At 42.9% G+C, this 17,908-nt stretch overlaps 1 protein-coding gene and 1 long non-coding RNA gene across 4 annotated transcripts in view; one reads left to right on the top strand and one right to left on the bottom strand.

Annotated features, from left to right (window-relative positions):
* The first annotated feature begins 322 nt into the window (after positions 1–322).
* The window catches only part of LOC115274312, a 76,189-nt gene continuing 58,603 nt past the window's right edge, over positions 323–17,908 (top strand). Inside the window, exon 1 of the long non-coding RNA XR_003901178.1 lies at positions 323–396. This is a non-coding gene — a long non-coding RNA (uncharacterized LOC115274312). The remainder of the gene's footprint in view (positions 397–17,908) is intronic.
* The window catches only part of ASIP (agouti signaling protein), a 95,419-nt gene continuing 78,315 nt past the window's right edge, over positions 805–17,908 (bottom strand). For 2 of the 3 annotated variants that reach the window (XM_029917776.1, XM_029917778.1), the window contains exons 2-4: positions 5,248–5,417; positions 3,313–3,374; positions 805–1,048 (exon numbers count right to left, since the gene is read on the bottom strand). In XM_029917776.1, coding sequence (XP_029773636.1) covers positions 866–1,048; positions 3,313–3,374; positions 5,248–5,417 — 415 coding nt within the window. In that variant the 3' untranslated portion in view covers positions 805–865. Of the gene's footprint in view, positions 1,049–1,419; positions 1,665–3,312; positions 3,375–5,247; positions 5,418–17,908 lie in introns of those variants that run through there. The other variant, XR_003901177.1, reaches the window with a different exon arrangement.

The raw sequence follows: 17,908 nt of genomic DNA, 5'->3' as shown, positions 1-17,908 counted from the left end.
CCCAAGGGAGAGGACCCAGACCAGACTGAGGCCTTATCCCAACTGCGTGCTCAGATTGATTCCTATGGTTCCTTAGCTTCCTCCCCATCCCGTTCTACATGGTTTGCTGTGTGACTTGTGACTGCGTGCTTAGATTGATTCCTATGGTTCCTTAGCTTCCTCCCCACCCCATTCTACATGGCTGTGTGACTTGTCTTGTGCTTTGCCTGATATGTAAAAAGCCAAGTTAAACACGTGGTGAAATGTCATTGAATTTGGAATCCTGAATCTGCTTTATAACTATGTTAACCTTGCTTTATGACGGAATAAAACTGACATTGTGGAAAGCCACAATTGGAGTGTGCGCCTTCACAGCCAGCTCCGGACTGGCAGCTTCGTGTGTTCCCAGGTTTAAAGGTAGGGGGCAGCACTTTTCTCCAACCGACAAGCGCTTAAAGGGAGTGCAGCCCTAGGGTCTGGGAAGTGGGGTTTCTCAGGCCCCTCCCACCAGGAGTTAGAGCATGCGCAGTCCAGGTCTCCCGCAGCGACGGGTACTCGAGGAACGGAAAAGGATCTCTGGAGTCCTTTAAAGAAACAGCCACACAACTCGGAGCAACCTACATATATTTGGATTTTAGCCAAATCTCCATGCCAAGCCAAGTCTCCTAGAAGCCCCGCCTCGTGAAAGCTCCTTCCCAAACTAAGTATCTACGCCCGCACCTTGTCCTAGGAAGCCACAGCTGTTAGAAATCACCCACCCCAGGAAGCGCCCCCCTCCCCCCGACCGAGAGCCCCGCTCTACCCGCCTCCTCCCCCCCCCCCACTAGCGCCCCACCCCACCCAGCTGGCGCCCGGTCCATCCCCGCTGGCCTGGAGGCGGGCGCTCTCAGCAGTTGGGGTTGAGCACTCGGCAAGAGCAGTAACTGCGGAAGAAGCGGCACTGGCAGGAGGCGCATGGGTCACAGCACGCGGGCGCCGGGCGCTTGCAGCTGTCGCCTGTGGCCACGCAGGGGGCGGGCCGCGGAGGTCTGGGCCGCCGAGGCCGAGGAGCCTTCATCGAAGCCTTTTTCTGTGGGGTAAAGCCCGGGCTGTTAAACCCGGCCACACCCGCCCCACCGCCTCTCACTTCTGTCTGGGACCTCTTTGTGCTGTGGAGGCCCCAGACCAGACATTCGTACCCACGGCCCACCGTCCGTTCGACACTATGCCCACAGGGGACCCCAGCGGATCCCTGACTCACCCAACCATCTATCCCTTGCCTCCAAACCCAGTAACACTTAACTTGGCTGCACCTGGCCCACTTTTCTCACTGGGGAAATCCCACTCAGTTCTGGGTGTTCCTCCTTCCAGTATATCCCCAATCTCTGTCAGTTCTACCTTCCCATTAAGTCCGGATCCACTCACTTCTTCACCACCTGGCTACCCTAGGCCAGGCCTTACCTTTAGCCTATTGGTCTGGCCCACTTACAGTCCATCCTCCATTGCACCAAATGGACCTCTCCTAAGACCTTTGATGGCATCCACTCTAGCTTAAAGCCCTCAGTAGGTTTTCTTTGAGCTTAGAATAAACCATAAACGTCACTTAGGCCGTCGAGGTCTTCTGGTTTGGCCCCGCCCACCTCTCTGAGAGTTTTTATCATACTGTTCCATTGGCCTTTCTTCCTTGCACTTAAGCGCAGAGTTCTTGCCGCAGGGCTTTTGAACAGGCTACCCACTTTCCTGAAACCATTCTTCGTTGTGCTGTTCAGTATGGGTACTTGAAATGTGTCTAGTGCAGCTGAAGAACTGAATTGTCAAATTTTATGTAATTTTAATTAATTTACATTAAAAAATAGAGGCAGCTAAAATTTTTTCTTTAAAAATTGTTGATAGGACTACAGCTGACTTTATTAAAAATTAGCATCAGAACTGAGATGTACTGTAAGTGTGAAGATACACCACCAGGTTTCAGACTTAGCACACACACAAAAATAATGTAAAATAGCTCACTAACTTTTTATATTGGTTACATAGTAAATGATAATATTTTGGAATAATACTGGGTTAAATAAAATTAAGGACATGCTTCTTTTTTACTTTTTTTAAATGTAGCTACTAGAAATTTTAAATTCATATACGTGGCCTACAGTTTATTTCTACTGGGCATTGCTGCTTGAGTTTATTGAATATTTCAGTATTTAAGCTCAGGGAGGGCTTCTGAGACCTCTCTTCCCTTCACTCTCATTACCATGCTTTACAGTGTTTATCATTATCTGAATTTATTTACCTATTTATTGGTTTACTCACTGTCTCTTTTCCCCACAAGAATGTAAGCTACATAATAGCAGGGCTCTGTCTCTTGTTCACCTCTGTATTCCCTGTAGCTAGCATGCAAAAATATCTGTCACCTAAACATTCCTAGATGTCAATCATCTGACCTCCTTGTGCATTCCACAGAGTCTAGAGAGGAGCAGGGACTTTCTCAAGGTCACACAGTGCCAAGTCTAAGACAAGCATAATGTGTGCATTTCAATAATGCCTTCATCCAGTATTTCCCAAAGCGTGGGAACCTATACCATGATAGTCTGATTGTAGGTGGTACATGAGTATTAAATGACATTAAATCACATAATGAGAAAAGATTCTTTTTTAAATCTCTTTCCATTTTAAAGGCTTAGTTTGGTGCCAATATATTATTAATCGTTTCCCAACACTTTCTAATCTCATTTTTAACAGTAAGCTTCAGATTTAGAGAATTTGGCAGGTGACCCCATCCAGTTAAATTCCACTAAAAATGTTTTGTTTTCATTATACTTATTTTTATGGCAAGTGATAATTGATTTTCTATCAGAGTTATAGATTTAAAAAAATTTTAATTTTAAACAAATAAATAGGTGAAATTCAGTTATGGCAAAAATTGTGGGGGGTCCCTGGCAGGCTCAGTTGGTAGAGCATGCAACTCTTGATCTTGGGGTTGTTAAGTTCAAGCCCCAAGTTGGATGTAGAGATTATTTAAAAATAAATCTTTAAAATAAAATTGTGGGAAATGGTTCTGAAATAACTGAGGTTTAGGAAACCTAAACCTGTTTTGCATTCAGTCAAAAGAATTCGTGATGGCGACATTTCAGTCAGGGGGCTAGCTAGTATAAGAAGATGCTTTTTAGCAGGTAAGCTATTTTGCTCAGCTCTCTGGGCTTCTGTGGGGGCCTGGTTCAGGCCTTGAGGGCAGGAAGCCTTTAGATAGCTTTCAGCTCTTTTGTTCTTGAAAGCCTGGAAAGCCTTTCATTTAGTTCCTCAACCAGAACTCCCTTTTAAGTCTGGTCCCACCCCCACAATGAGAACTCCCAGTCCTACCTTGGAAGAGCTCTTCTTTTCCGCCTCTTTTCTGCTGATCGTTTTGGATTGCTTGTTCAGCGCTTCAAAGAGAGACAGAAGGAGCAAAGCCAGATGTTTCTGGAGGCCAAGAGCTACAGGAAAGTGGGAGGGGTGGAGGGGGCTCCAGGAAATCTCAGGGTGTGGGAAAGAGGGGTTCGCTGCATGAATCACAACTTGGGACTTAGGCCAGCAGGTTCTTGTTAGCCTGGCCTGAAAAGAAAAATACCCTTTGAGGGAAGGCAAAGAGAAAATCCAAGAAGGCCCTGAAAAATGGACTCTCAGTGTCATGTACTTGGATGGACCTGTATTTCCTATATTTCTGGGAGCTATGGAGCCAGGCACATCTGATTTGAATCCTGACTCTGCCACGTAACAGCTATGTTTCCTGGGGCGTCTGAGTGGTTCAGCTGGTTAAGCGTCTGACTCTTGATTTTGGCTCAGGTCATGATCTCACAGGTCCTGGGTTCCAGACTCATGTCGGGCTCCGTGCAGACAGTGCTGAGCCTGCTTGGGATTCTCTCTATTCTCTCTCTTTCTCACTGTTCCTCCGCAGCTTGTGTTTGTTCTCGCTCTCTCTCAAAATAAACTTAAAAAAAAAAACAACCCAGCTGTTTCTTTGGCGAACTACTTAACCTCCTTAAGACCCAGTTTTCTCATCTGTAAATAGGTACTCTAGTACCTACCTTGCAGGGTTGTCTTGAAGATCAACAAGGTATCTTTATAAAGTGAGAAGTCTGGCACATTAAAGGATTGATCAGTACTGTAACGATGTAGGTCTGATTCAGGTTTCCCCTCTGACCTTGAAGGCCAGCTAACACCATTAACATTTCTGGGGGCGGGCCTAAAGATGGAGGTTAAGACTAGTCACCCCCTACCTGAGGGTTCTGGGTCCACTCTGTAATTGGTTAAAGTTACTGTCAATGATGTGATGCTATATTGATTGGACCCCTGTACCTGTGTCACAATTTCCTGTAACTCCCCCTTCCCAAACTCATAAAAGGCCCTGCCCCGCCATGTTCGGGGCTCGCTCCACGTGGATCCACTGTGTCGTTGAAGTCTGTGAGCCCGAGTTTAGGCTGGCCGGGCCTAAATTCGTAATAAAGCCCTTTGCTTTTGCATGCGTGCTTCGGCCTCCCTGGCGGTCTCTGGTTTTGGGGGGTGATATTAAAATCTGGGTACAACAGTACCCCAGCCCCTTCCCTGCTCCTTCCCTGATACAGCTAGAATATTCTCTTTTCCTAGTGAGAGGCAACACAGTGAGGGATATTAGTTTTGAACTTGGGTTCTGGAATTAAATACCTGGGTTTGGATTTTGGCTCTTCAAGTTGAGAATTGTGTGATCTCATGTTAGTCACTTAACTTTGCTCAGCCTCAATTTCCTCAACTGTGAAACAGGAATAAAAATAGTACTCACTTTACACTGCCTAAAACCAAGGCATATATCTGTTACTAATGTTTTTATCAGATGAAATTGAACTAGAAGATGTTCAGTGCCAGGCCCTAATGCCCTTGACATTTCCCCCTGACATTTTCTCCATTCTCAACACTGAAAGGACTAGTTCATCCTACACTTGGTTATATTCTGCAGCATTTTCTCAAATTTTTACTGTTGATAGTTCTTTGATTCAGTTCTTTGATTCAGAAATGCCAAGTTAAACCAAATTCATGAAGTGTCTTGACTTCAGGCTTTCTCAGAGCATCTAACATGCAAAGCTGCATATTAGTTTGCTGGTATGCAGAGCTTATGAGTCAAGGAATACTTTATGCCTCTAGGATTACTTTGAAGAATGAACATGAAGGAGCTCTGACCTATGTCAGTGAATCCTGGTATCGCCTGGGGAGTATGTTTGATATCTTGCAGCCCCTTCTCATGGACCGGAATCCAGATACCAGGTGTCAAACTAGGCTACTTACCTACAATAGAGACAGAAGGGAGATCCAACAGTTTCATGGAGGAGTTGCTCCTCAGGCTCTCGTCATCTCTGGGTTTTTCCTCAGGGGCCAGGTGACTGTAGGCAGTGAGGAGGCACAGAGAGACCAGCAAGGTGGCCAGGAGTGTCTGGAGGATATTCATCCCTGGAGGGCTGAGTGGGACAGAGAAGGCAATCAGGCTGGTGCGACAGGGGTCCTGGCAAGAGGATGTGCCCTCTTGCTTTTCTTGTGTTTCTTTGGGCTGGTGCTCTGACCCCATTTTGTAAGTGACACAGTGGAGCCAGAGCACTGGCAAGGCTTAGGACAGGAAAGGGGAGCTGATGAAGGAAAAAGAGAGAAAAGGAGAGATGGGGAGAGGAAGAGAGACAAGAAAAGGAGGGAGATAGAAGCAAAGAGAAAAGGAATGCATTGCAATTGGTCTCTGCCTTCTCGAGGGTGGGATGCTGGGTTGTTGTGTTTTTTTTTAAGTCGATAGCCCCAGGAGACCCTAGGCCTGGGCAGAGTTGTTGAAAGGTCCCAATAGTGCCTCACGGTGGCAGGGATTTTACTATGGTGCACAGAATAAGGCTTATAAGACTCTCTGAGAAAGATGCAGAGATAGATGGCATCTTCAGACAAGTGTACATGTTGGCACATATGCCACATTCCCATGCCCAGAGGGAACGAGTGCAGGTATGGTTTGTGTAAGAAGCATGGACCTGTTGACATAAGCTAACTGGATTTACTGACTTATTGTTAGCGGGATTTTGATGAAGCAAATGGAGCCCAGAGTGGATTTCTTCTCACGAATACCTTCGTTTGGCTTAATCAGGGCTGAGAGCTTCAGTAGCATCTTCATCTTCTCTGAGTGTGGGATCTCCACACCTTACCTGCTCTGTACCTTGTTCCCTCTGGTCTGGGAAAAAACTGAGGCTGCTTTTCCAAAGTTCTCTCTGCCTTGCCATAAAGCATGGTGGGTGAGAAGAGGAAAAAAACAATCTGTTTTTGCTGATTCTGCCCACTCCTGGGCTCCCTTACAGCAGCCTGGCAATTTCTAGCCTATTCCTTCCAGCTCTCAGCTTAATAAACTGCAATTGATGAAATACAATTTCTTAGAACCTAAGAACTAAATTAAAACTAAACTAAACTAAGTCTGGAAAGGGTGAAATCTCAGTGAAATTAATTTTATTTGTGTGTTGGGAGAGAGCTAAAAATGAGTGTTCCTTTCACGAATCCTGGGGAGCAATATGTATATTCTAAATGTAAAATAGGTCCATAATACTTAGTTGTATTATGACCCTCAGGGTCAGATGTTTTTAAAGAGTTTTGTGGATTTTAGAAAACAAATATCATCTATATACTATATCAAACCACATACAATGGGTCTGGGGACACCCATAATAAAATATTGATACTTCTACAGCAAAAAGTTGGGGATATTCATAATAAACAGGATAAACAAAGACTATGAGTTTATTTACATCAATTAAGGATAGGTTTTGTTGCCAAGATACTTCAGGTAAGGTCAGATTTTGGTGCCAAAGAAAAAGAAAACTGGTAGTTTTTGAGTTTGGGGATTTTGCAATTTCAGGTAAAGGACTACAGACCTTACAAACCCTTATTGCTGTTACTACTTAACATGGGATACCCATTCCCCGCTATTAATACAGGATAATAATGCTGACAGTAATGACCACCGATGCAATTGTGTTTCTCAAAAGTAATTTGTCTTTCCATTCTGTAGTGGTAAAGGCTGTTCTTTGATCTGTGGTATCACTGATGACAATACCTTCTCTTAAACTTGTCATCTGCTTTAAGTTACTGCTTATGACTTAAGATGAGTTTCTGTTCAGCATGGTGGATATAAAGAATCCAGAAAGGGGAGTCAGGTCACTTGGATGTACCTGCTATTTAAGTGGCTATGTGACCCTGAGCCCCTCTGGGCCTCTGCTTTCTCATCTGTAAAAAGAGAGGATAGAGGACACCTGGGTAGCCCAGTTGGTCAGGCCACTGACTCTTGTGTTTGGCTCAGGGCATGATCTCATGGGTTTGTGGGTTTGAACTTCTTGTCAGGATCTGCACTGGTAGTACAGAGCCTCCTTGGGGTTCTGTCTCTCCCTCTCTTTCTGCCCCTCCCTCGCTTGTGCTGTCTCTGTCTCTCTCAAAATAAATAAACTTAAAAACTTTTTTAAAAGGAGAGGATAGGACTACATGACCTAATACACATGAGACACAGAGAAACTTAATAAAGATTTATTTAATGAATGAAAGAATCTTAAGACTTTTCTATTCTAAAATTCTACAAATCAGTGATTTCTGATTCTTGCTTCCTGGGTTTTGGGGCAGGTTAAACAGTTGCATAAAGATTTTGTAAAGGCCACTTGTGTATCCTTAAGAGTTCGCAAATGCATGAATGTGACTGAATCTGATTAAACTCTGAAAAAGAGAGCATGGAAAATCATGGCTAAATGCAACTGGCTTTGTACCTCAGGATTCTTGTTATTGTGTGTGGATGCACATGTGTGTATGTATGTGTGTTGAGTGTGCACACTATAAATGCTCTGACTGAGGGAATATGGGAGGTAATAGTATCCCGATCATCTCTGAGTACGGTAAAATGAGTAGACAGTATATCAGTATAGAGTGCATACTCAGCGTGCACTGCAGACATCCCCTTAGCTATGGCACTAGGTATAGTCTGATATCTTAATCCTCTAGGGTCAAGGCCTTAGTCCCCAAAGCAAAGGAAAGGATTATAGTTTCCCAATAATGAGGAGGGGCTAATGACCTATTGGGACAGAGGTATAGTGAGAGATAAGAACTGAAGAAGAGGTAAAGGCAGCAGAGTCTTCTTTTTTTTTTTTTTAATGTTTTATTTACTTTTGAGAGAGAGAGAGAGACACACAGCATGAGCAGGAGAGGGTCAGAGAGAGAGGGAGACACATAATCTGAAGACAGGCTCCAGGCTCTGAGCTAGCTGTCAGCACAGAGCCCGACGCGGGGCTCGAACCCATGAACTGTGAGATCATGACCCAGGTACCCCGGAGTCTTCTTGATAAGAGTGTACAATATTAGTTGTTGACCATACTGGATGTTAATGAGGTGCAGCCCTGACAGTCTGCCTAGGGTTTTGCTCATGGCATCAGTGAGGGGAGCCAGTATATCTAGGAAGCCAGCAAGTTGGCATTACAGGGAAGGTGATTGAGCTCTGTTTGTTGTAATGGTGGCTTCTACCAGTCCTGCCAAGCACCAAGTGCCAAAGGATAGGGGTGTCTTGGTTAAGCTCATCCCTGTGGAGGAAAAAAAGTGGCCAGAGGCAAAGCAGTGTTTGGTAGGGCCTAACATGAAGGAACATCTCATATAGGTCAGTGGTGTTGGAGTGAGACGCTCCCCTGATCAGTCTTTTGGAACAAAACATATACTTGGGAAGAAAGGGAAATTAAAGCAGGAGGGAATCTTTTTTTAAAAAATAGTTTATTGTCAAGTTGGTTTCCATATAACACCCAGTGCTCATCCCAACAAGTGCCCTCCTCCATGCCCATCACCCATTTTCCCCCCTCCCTGACCCCCCATCAACCCTCAGTTTGTTCTCAGTATTTAAGAGTCTCTTATGGTTTGCCTCCCACCCTCTCCTTAACTATTTTTTCTCCTTCCCCTCCTCTATGATCCTCTGTTAGTTTTCTCCTGTTCCACATATCAGTGAAAACATATGGTATCTGTCCTTCTCTGCCTGACTTATTTCACTTAGCATAACACCCTCGAGGTCCATCCACGTTGCTACATATGGCCAGATTTCACTTTCTCATTGCCATGTAGTATTCCGTTGTATATATAAACCACATCTTCTTGATCCACTCATCAGGTGATGGACATTTAGGCTCTTTCCATGATTTGGCTATTGTAGAAAGTGCCGCTATGAACACTGGGGTACGGGTGCCCCTGTGCATCAGCACTCCTGTATCCCTTGGGTAGATCCCTAGCAGGGCTATTGCTGGGTCATAGGGGAGCTCTACTGTTAATATTTTGAGGAACTTTCACATTGTTTTCCAGAGCAGCTGCACAAAGCAGGAGGAAATCTTAACTTTGAAATTGTCTGCAAAACTTTGCCCATATATGCATTTTCCTGGGGGAGAAGGTCCATAGCTTTCTCTGGATCCATAATGGGGGTCTTAGGCCTCTAAAAAAGCTCAGAACCCCTTCTTTGCAACCTCAGTGGGGCTTCTCCAGAATCACAGGCACATAAAAGTAGAGGACATTCATTTTTTTTCTGTTCAGGCAATAATTGACTTCTATAATTGGGGAAATGTGCTTTTGGGAAGGGGTGTATCATTCCAGGCTAGTGCTAGTATAAAATAAATACAATAATGAAGCAAACCAAAGAATATAAACACTATGGTCCCATTCGTGAACAAATATCAAAACTCCCTCAAAAGTAAATATGCTTACATATGCAAAGAAAAAAAGCATGGAAGGAGACACATTAAAATTTTAATAATGATTACTTCTTAGGAGTGGAATTAAGGACGGGGAGTGAGGTAGAGAAATATACTTCTTCATGTACTTCTGTATTTGAATTTTTTTCAAGAGTGTTATTACTTTGTAACAAAAAATAAAGGATGATAGAAATAATATACTGAATGCTACTTGACAGAGCATCAAAGAATTTAAAGAAGATGGATGAAGAGTTATATTTGATTTGTGACAATGAGACTGGAATTTGCAGGACCTTCCTCCTTCTTTGTACCTTAAATTCAAGGTACAGTTTGCTCTCAGCACCTACTGCTCTGTAACCAAAACATAGGGCTTTCTCATAATGTATCATCCTTTTACCCTTCTCTGCTCTGTAACACTTTCAAAGCTTTTTACCCTTCTGATTCATCAGCCACTGTTTCTGATATAATAAAACCTAGGAGAGGAACACACAATTTTTGTGGTGGTTTTGTTTCTCAGCCAAATTAGCTATACCAAACTCTGAAGGTCAGAGCCAGAGAAGAAATATCACTCATTCAGTTACCTAAATTCCCTACACCAGATGTTCAGGGGCTACATAGGAATCCTACCCCCCCCCCCCACACCTTTGACTCCTCAGAGCCCCAGGTGACATACATCCATGACAGGTGGCCTGGCTGTGCTGAGCTTAGGAGGCTCCATTAGGGCTACTGGTTAATTCCTTAATGTTCACTAGGACTTATCAGGGATGATCATTTCTGGGGTAGAACGAGGGTGTTGATAGGTTTTACCTATCCAGTTTCATCTTAGAATAGCCAGCCAATCAAGCAGCAAATACGTTTTGAATGCCATGGGAAGTCAGTGTTACCGGATTAGACTGACCTCAGAGAAGGAGAAGCAAAGAAAGAAGGGTCCAGAGAACTTAGGGACATGGTGTCAGGACAGCAGGTTTTGCTGAGGGTAGGAATGGGACACCAAAAGGGAAAAAAGGGACTGATGGAAAGGGCCTGGAGAAGGCTGGGTCGTAAATTTGGCTCACTTCTCAAGACTGCCTCCTTATGAATGGGCCTAAGAAAGGCACTTGAGGGACTGAACCCAACATGCCCTGGGATCCTTTAATCAACATCATCCTTGACACCTGGGGGAAAACATTAGCATGACAAGGCCAACTGAGCACGAGGTATTCACCAACCTCTTAGTTCTTGCTGGGTCTTTGGTGAGCCCAGTTCCAGAGGTTCAGCATCCCTGCTGAACTGCTAACCAAAACAATGCTACGCCAAGGCACAAACACTGTTGCTTGGGCGACTGTGAATGTCTCTTCACTGACAATCCTGTCTCCTTTCTTGTCCTGTACCATTCATTTCCTCAATAGCAACCACAGTGATTGTGGATGGGGAGCATTGTTTTTGAAATAAAATAAAAATTTCCTGCAAAGCCTTGTTACTCTCTCTGGACTCCTCTAATAGACTGTCCTGTTCAATCACTATATTCTAGACATATTGTTGTACTCCTTTATGTTCCTAGACTATGCTGAACTATTTCCTATCTCAGGGCGTTTATTGTCATTCCCTTAGCCCTAAATGTTCATTCCCTGGCCTTGAACTTGATTCCATCAGCCTTTCATATGGGTAGATCACTAGCAACCTTTGGATCTTTGTACAAGTATCACCTCTTTTTTTGACTAATTTCTCTGAAAGTGTCCTTTCTCCAGTTTCTGTCTATCCCATCATCCATTTCTTTCATAGCTCTTACAAATGAGCAATTATCTATGTTTATCTTCATATTGGCCTTCCTTCTCATGTATAATTTAAACTCCCATAGGGCAGGGACTTTGTTGTCATATTCATTTTGCTACCCTCACTGCTAAACAATGCCTGGCACATACATCAATAAATATTTGGTGAATAACTGAATGAATGAATGGGTGAGAAAGAAATCCAACAACAGAAAATCTTCAGATTCCTTTGTTCCTTCAGGCCTACAGGACAGGTTAAAAGTCAGATTTGATTGTGACTCAATGTCTTTTCCTTGGCCTTTGGACAAATCTTGAGTTTCATTTGCATCCCTTATCTGAGTGTTACCGTAGGACTCTGGCTTTTCTTAATACCTTTGATCTTGTGTTTGACAAAAAAAAAGTAAAAGAGATAATTTGCTTTGCAGATAAAAATGCCTGGCAATGGGGCCATGATGAGGATATAAGAATCATAGGGCTTTAGAACTAGAAGAGACTTTAAGGATCTTGTTCAAGGAACTTAAGCCTGGCTACGTATTAGAATTAGTAGGGGAGCTTTTTGCCACCCTGCTTACAGTACTGTCTTAAGATACAATTTACATACAGTAAAACACACAAACTTTAAATATCCAGTTTGATGAATTTTAACTTCTATATACACTTATGTAACCACCACTCAGTCAAGGTATAAAACCCTTCTTTCACTCTTGAAAGTTCCCTTGTGCCTCTTCAGGTCAATACCCATTCTTACCTTCAGAGGTAACCTCTATTCTGACTCCAAGCATCATAGATAATTTTTCTCTGTTTTTTGTGCTCATAAAAATCGAATCATATTGAATGGAATCTTTTGTGTCTGACACTTCGTTGGCTGAACATTTTTGATGTTTTATCCACTTTGTTGCATCCATAAGCCACTTTTTATTATTATTATTGCTGATTAATATTTTGTTTTAAATATACCACATTTGTTTATCCATTCTCTTGGGTGGATTTGCAAGACATAAACCCAATCCTTGTCCTATGGCCACTGAATCTAAGTCTTTAGGAATGAAGCCTAGGATTCATATTTCCAAAAAAATTTTTTTTTAAGTTTAGTTATTCATTTCAAGAGAGACAAAGAGAGCAAGTGGGGGAGGGGGAGAAAGAGAATCCCAAGCAGACTCTGCACCGTCAGCACAGAACCCAATGCAGGGCTCGAACTCATGAAACATGAGACCATGACCTGAACTGAAACCAAGAGTGGGACGCTTAACCAACTGCGCCACCCAGGCGCCCCCTGCGAGACATATTTTTAACAAGCTTCCAGGCAACTGTGATACATAGCCATGTGTAAGAAACATTAATTTTGTCCATCCACCCTGGCTCTATAGATAAGAAAACTGAGGCTCACAGTAGGAAAGTTTCCTAAGCAGACACTTGAATCATTAAGAAGCAAGGATAGAACTTCTTCCACCGGGCTGCTCTTTGCACTGTAAGGCAACTCAAACTGCTAATTAGTGACAGAGGCAGGGATGTAAATCATAATAGCTTCGATTTACTGAGTACCTGCTCTATGCCAGACTCCGCTCTAGGCCTGGTACGTACATTTACTCCTCTTATCAAACTACATATCACAGCTGAGGAAACTGAAACCCAAAGCAGCACAAAGGACAGAAGTAGTGAGTGCAGAGAGAGGAGTCAATCCTAAGTCTACCTGACTCGAGTCACACAAGGAGGTTGGTACCTTTTCCTGAAGTGGAAAGGAAGAAAACTATAAACTCCTTGGTTTGGTGCCCCGCCATTCTGGCCCAGTCCAGCTCACCAAGGTAGAAATAAAAAACAAAACAAAACAGTATTTACTCGGCTTTTCAGACCCTGGTTTTAGAACTCCTTCAGTTCTGTATACTCAATACTCCATTAGTGGAAGTCGCTGTCAGATTGATTAAAAGTGTTCCAGCTAAACAGAGGGTGACGTGTTTGCTTAATCACTAGCTCTTCCTTCTCTACGGACAAATCTCGGCACAGGGCTGGGGACTACAAATGCTGCCAGCGAGTCTGTCGGGGATGGCCCCCCACAGATCTGGGAAGCAAGTTTCCCAAAGTGGGGAGGGCCTTGACTCATTCATCAGGGAGTAAACTGACCCTAGCTATTAGGAACTGAAATGAGTCAGAGACACATCAGCTGGTTGAGATGTTGCACCTGGAGTCCAGAGAGTCTGGCAAGCTGTTTTTCAATAATGAGAAAGTCTGGGATGTTTAAGGGAAAGTTTAAGAAAAATAGAGACTTCTCTTATGTAGCTGGTAGGATTGAGGGAGCAGGATGGGAAACAAGAGGGAAGGAGAGAATAAAGGAATAAAACTTGTGGATATTGACAAACTCTCTCTCCCTGACCAAACTAGAGACTTCTTGAGCTATGCCTCAGACTTGGCAATCATTCTGTCTTTGGCCTGCCTAGCATATTTTAGCAGGAATCCTGTCAGTTTAGGGGTTCCTGGGTAGCTCAGTTGGTTGAGTGTCCAACTCCTGATTTCAGCTCCAGTCATGGTCTTGCAGTTGGTAGGATAGAGCCTTGCATCAGGCTTTTCACTGACAGCGCAGAGCCTGCTTGGGATTCTTTCTCTCTTCTCTCTCTGCCCCCCCTCCCCCACCATGTGTGCTCTCTCTCTCACTCTCAAAATAAATACACATTTAAAATAAAATAAAAAAAAAGAAACCTGTCAATTTAGTGAGACTATCCTCACCCTTGATACCTGATTGAGTTCCTCATCCCCTACTTTAAAAAATTATTTATTTATTTATTTATTTATTTATTCTGAGAGAGAGAGAGAGAGAGAGAGAGAGAGAGCGAGCGAGCACATGTGGGGAAGGCATAGAGAGAGAATACCTAGTAGAGGAGGGGCAGACGGAGAGGGAGAGAGAGAATCCCAAGCAGGCTCCTCAGCACAGAGCCCGAGGTGTCACCCAGTCTCACAACAGTGAGATCACTACCCGAGACAGATATCAAGAATCAGGGAGGCTTAACTGATTCAGTCACCCAGTCCACTGCCCCTTTGATATATTTTTGCCTTTAGCAAGAATCCTGCTGGGTCAGGTTAGCAAGAATTCCCCCTATCTTTGATGTGCCCTTTTAGTAATTTTCCATTTACTGACCCTTATTCTGCTTGTTGGCTATGAATCCTCAACTATCTTTGCTGTATACAGAGTTGACCCTGACCTTCATCCCTTATTGCACTATCCCTATTGAAAGAGTCCTGAATAAAGTCTTCCTTACCATTTAAGAATTTTTTATTTAACAATGCCAAAACAATTTGATTTCTTGAGCTGTTTCTACATACACAGACAAATTTAACTATTGTGATTGAACTGACTAGTTTAATGTTTATGCCTAACAGAAACGAAATTGAATTATATTCTTTTAAAAATGTTTTTATTTATTTATTTTGAGAGAGAGAGATAGTGCACAAGCATGGGAGGGGCAGAGGGAGAGACAGAGAAATCCCAAGCAGGTTCCATGCTCAGCACACAGCCTGATGTGAGGCTTGACCCCATGACCATGGGATTGTGACCTAAGCCAAATCAAGAGTCAGACACTCAATCAACTGGTTCTCCCAAACTGAATAATATTCTAATGGGTGGTTTTGGTCTTAGGTGGAGAGTCTGTTTCAGGATTCTTCTTCTGAGACCAAGAGCCATGTAGGAGGCCTACCATCTCCCTCAGGGGCCCTGAGTTAGACATTGAGAGAGGGCTTAAGGCTGTGTTCCTCCTCAAGAAGCAAAGGACACAAATCACCCTGGCAGCTGCTTGTCAGCATGAAATGTTTCCACTTTCTACGGAAATAGGGGCCAGAGTTCAGGCTTCTCAGATATTCGTTCCCACAGTATACAAGGAATACAATGCTCATAAACATTTTACTAATGATTACTTTGATCTCCTGACATCATTCTGTACAGGCTGATTTAGTGCTCATCACTCAACAAGATCTCCGTGGGGACTTCCCTGATTTTGTTTTTGTCCTCCAGAAACCACTTCTTTCCCATTTCTTTGCCCTAGACTATGCTGTCTTCTGATCCTCTAAATTCCTTTGACTTGGAGCACATTCTGGACTCACTAAACATGGCCCAAAGCGAGGCTTATTATTTTGCTACAGTTCTCAACAACTTTACAGCAGATGGAAGGGAAGAGGCTTTGATGTCAAATGAAATTTTCTACAGGAAAAGATCAAGGCAGAACCAAGGAAATACAGCTGAGCAAATCTTAAGAATATGTATGAATTAGTTCCGAGAAAAGGTAGTAGAAGTTTTGAAACAGATGCCTGTACAAGTGTTTCTGGAGTGGGTCGAGATCTCCTGATCCAACAAAGTCCTCCAAAATAATCAAAGAAAACCCAAAGCGCCTCCAGAGTGCCATTCCTTCTCCTAGCATCTCTCCAATGAAAATGACAGAACAAACGTCCAATGTTCCTGAAGTGGAGAAAATACATCCGCAATTGAAAATCCTAATCTGAGCTTTTCTTGTGGGTAATAAAATGTGCAAAACTGGGCATCCACTCTGAAATCTCAAATATTTAGAAAGGAAAAAGGAGGCTTTGCCATAAACAGAATTTTGGTTGTCTGTTTTGGCTCTTTTAACTAAATATGAAACAAACCAGCTCTACACAGGCAGATTGATCCCAAATCCTAAATTCTGCTCTGTGAGAATCTTTAGAAATCTGATACTGCAAGTGACTTTCTGAAGACATTTACAGAAAGAAGTGCTAAAATTTTACTCTGGAGTTAGAGTTGAGATTTTGGAGTACTTCTAAGGAATTTTAATTAATTAATTAATTACGTTTTTACTGCTAGAAAATAGAAAAAGCATAGTAAAGAAAAGTAAGAAGTTACTAGTTAGCAGAAGGTAAATTTCTTTCTTTATGCTAAATTCCTAACTACTCTGACCCATAAAGCGAAACAAATTTGTTTAGCTTTCCTGAAAGCTAGGAAATAAGGGATGACCAAGAAGTTCTTTATTTGTCTTAAATGTTTATTTATTTATTTTTGAGAAAGAGTGAGAGGGTGGGTGAGCAGGGGAAGAACAGAGAGAGAGGGAGAGAGAGGATTCCAAAGCAGGCTCTGTGTTGTCAGCACAGAGCCCAATACAGGGCTCAAACCCACAAACTGCAAGATCATGACCGGAGCTGAAGTTGGGTATTCAACCCTAACTGAGCCACCCAGGCACCTCAAATGAGTTCTTTAAACTTTTCAAAGTAACAGCAGCTTCACTCATTCTGAAAGCATATTTAAGTTGCCAATTAAACTCCATATGCTTCCCCTCAAGGAACAGAGGCCAAAGAACTTTGTTTCTGATCTTGCAGCAGAAGATGCATATTGCTTGCTTGTCTCTAATTTCAAAGACAAGAACAAGGAAACAACCAATCGTATTACAAAAATTATTCCAAACTTCACTCCCTCTCACAAGCAGGAAGACTGTCACTGATGCACAATGAGATGAAATGTTTCATCGGGTGAAAAGCAGCAGTAAGTGGACCAGGAGGGCAGGCTAGGTTTTATAAGAGAAGCAAAAGTAAAGCATAACATTTATTTTACAGAGAGGATCTCTAGCAACTCCAGTCATTTGAAACTTAGACCCAGAGAAGATAGGATCTCTGCAGGCAGCAGAAGAAAAGTGTTTTCCGCCTACTTACAGTGCCCTTTAATCAGCTTCTTTAATGTAAGAGAAACTGAAGCTGAGCGTCTTCTATGTCCTTAGGCAGCAGAGGCGAGATGTGTTGCAGTGAGATTTTTAAAAGACCTGGGGAACTCCCAGCAGCTGGCTTCCCATCTCATCCTTTTGCTTTCAGCCAATCAAAGACCGTGCCTTCATATTCATCTTGGTGGTCATAAGCATGTATAATATCCCTATATTTGTTGTCTGATTTCCATATATTTTTCTTCAGTTTTGGAATTGGAATTGGTGTTGACACTGAAGTTAGGAGCAGTTGAAAAGGAAGTGGTTGTGCTGAGAATACTCATGGGCAAGCTTTAATGAGAATTTACTTCTGAATGGATCCCATGAGATAGAATGAAACTTTGGCCTAAGAGGGTTAACCTGGGAAAAAAAATCCTGCCAGAGAAGCATTTAATTTAGAAATTCTGGGTGGGCTAAGGAGCACTTGGTGGAGAGGTTAAACCCTAGATGGGAGATGTCTGAGGCTTAGCTTGTCTTATTAGTAAAATCTCTTTGGAGACTTTCAATATTGGTCTCATAATTTTCAAATTTCTATGTAAATTTTCCTCAGTTGAAGGTTCTGCCCCTCTGCTGGCTTTGTGGTTTATTAGGCTATGGCTCTCTTCTCCTTATTAACTTGGGTTTTGCTTAAACAAACTAGAATTACAAAGTCACAGTTTATGGCCCCCTGGGTGATGTGAAGCTTAGAGGCTCTATAGATGTTGCACCTTAATATACAGCCCTGCAGGGAACATTACACGTTTTTGTTGGGATGGCAGCAGAAGAGTGTGATAGGAAG

The sequence above is a fragment of the Suricata suricatta genome, chromosome 12 (assembly GCF_006229205.1).
Source record: "Suricata suricatta isolate VVHF042 chromosome 12, meerkat_22Aug2017_6uvM2_HiC, whole genome shotgun sequence".
Lineage (NCBI taxonomy): Eukaryota > Metazoa > Chordata > Mammalia > Carnivora > Herpestidae > Suricata > Suricata suricatta.
This window is presented reverse-complemented; position numbering and strand designations above follow the sequence as displayed.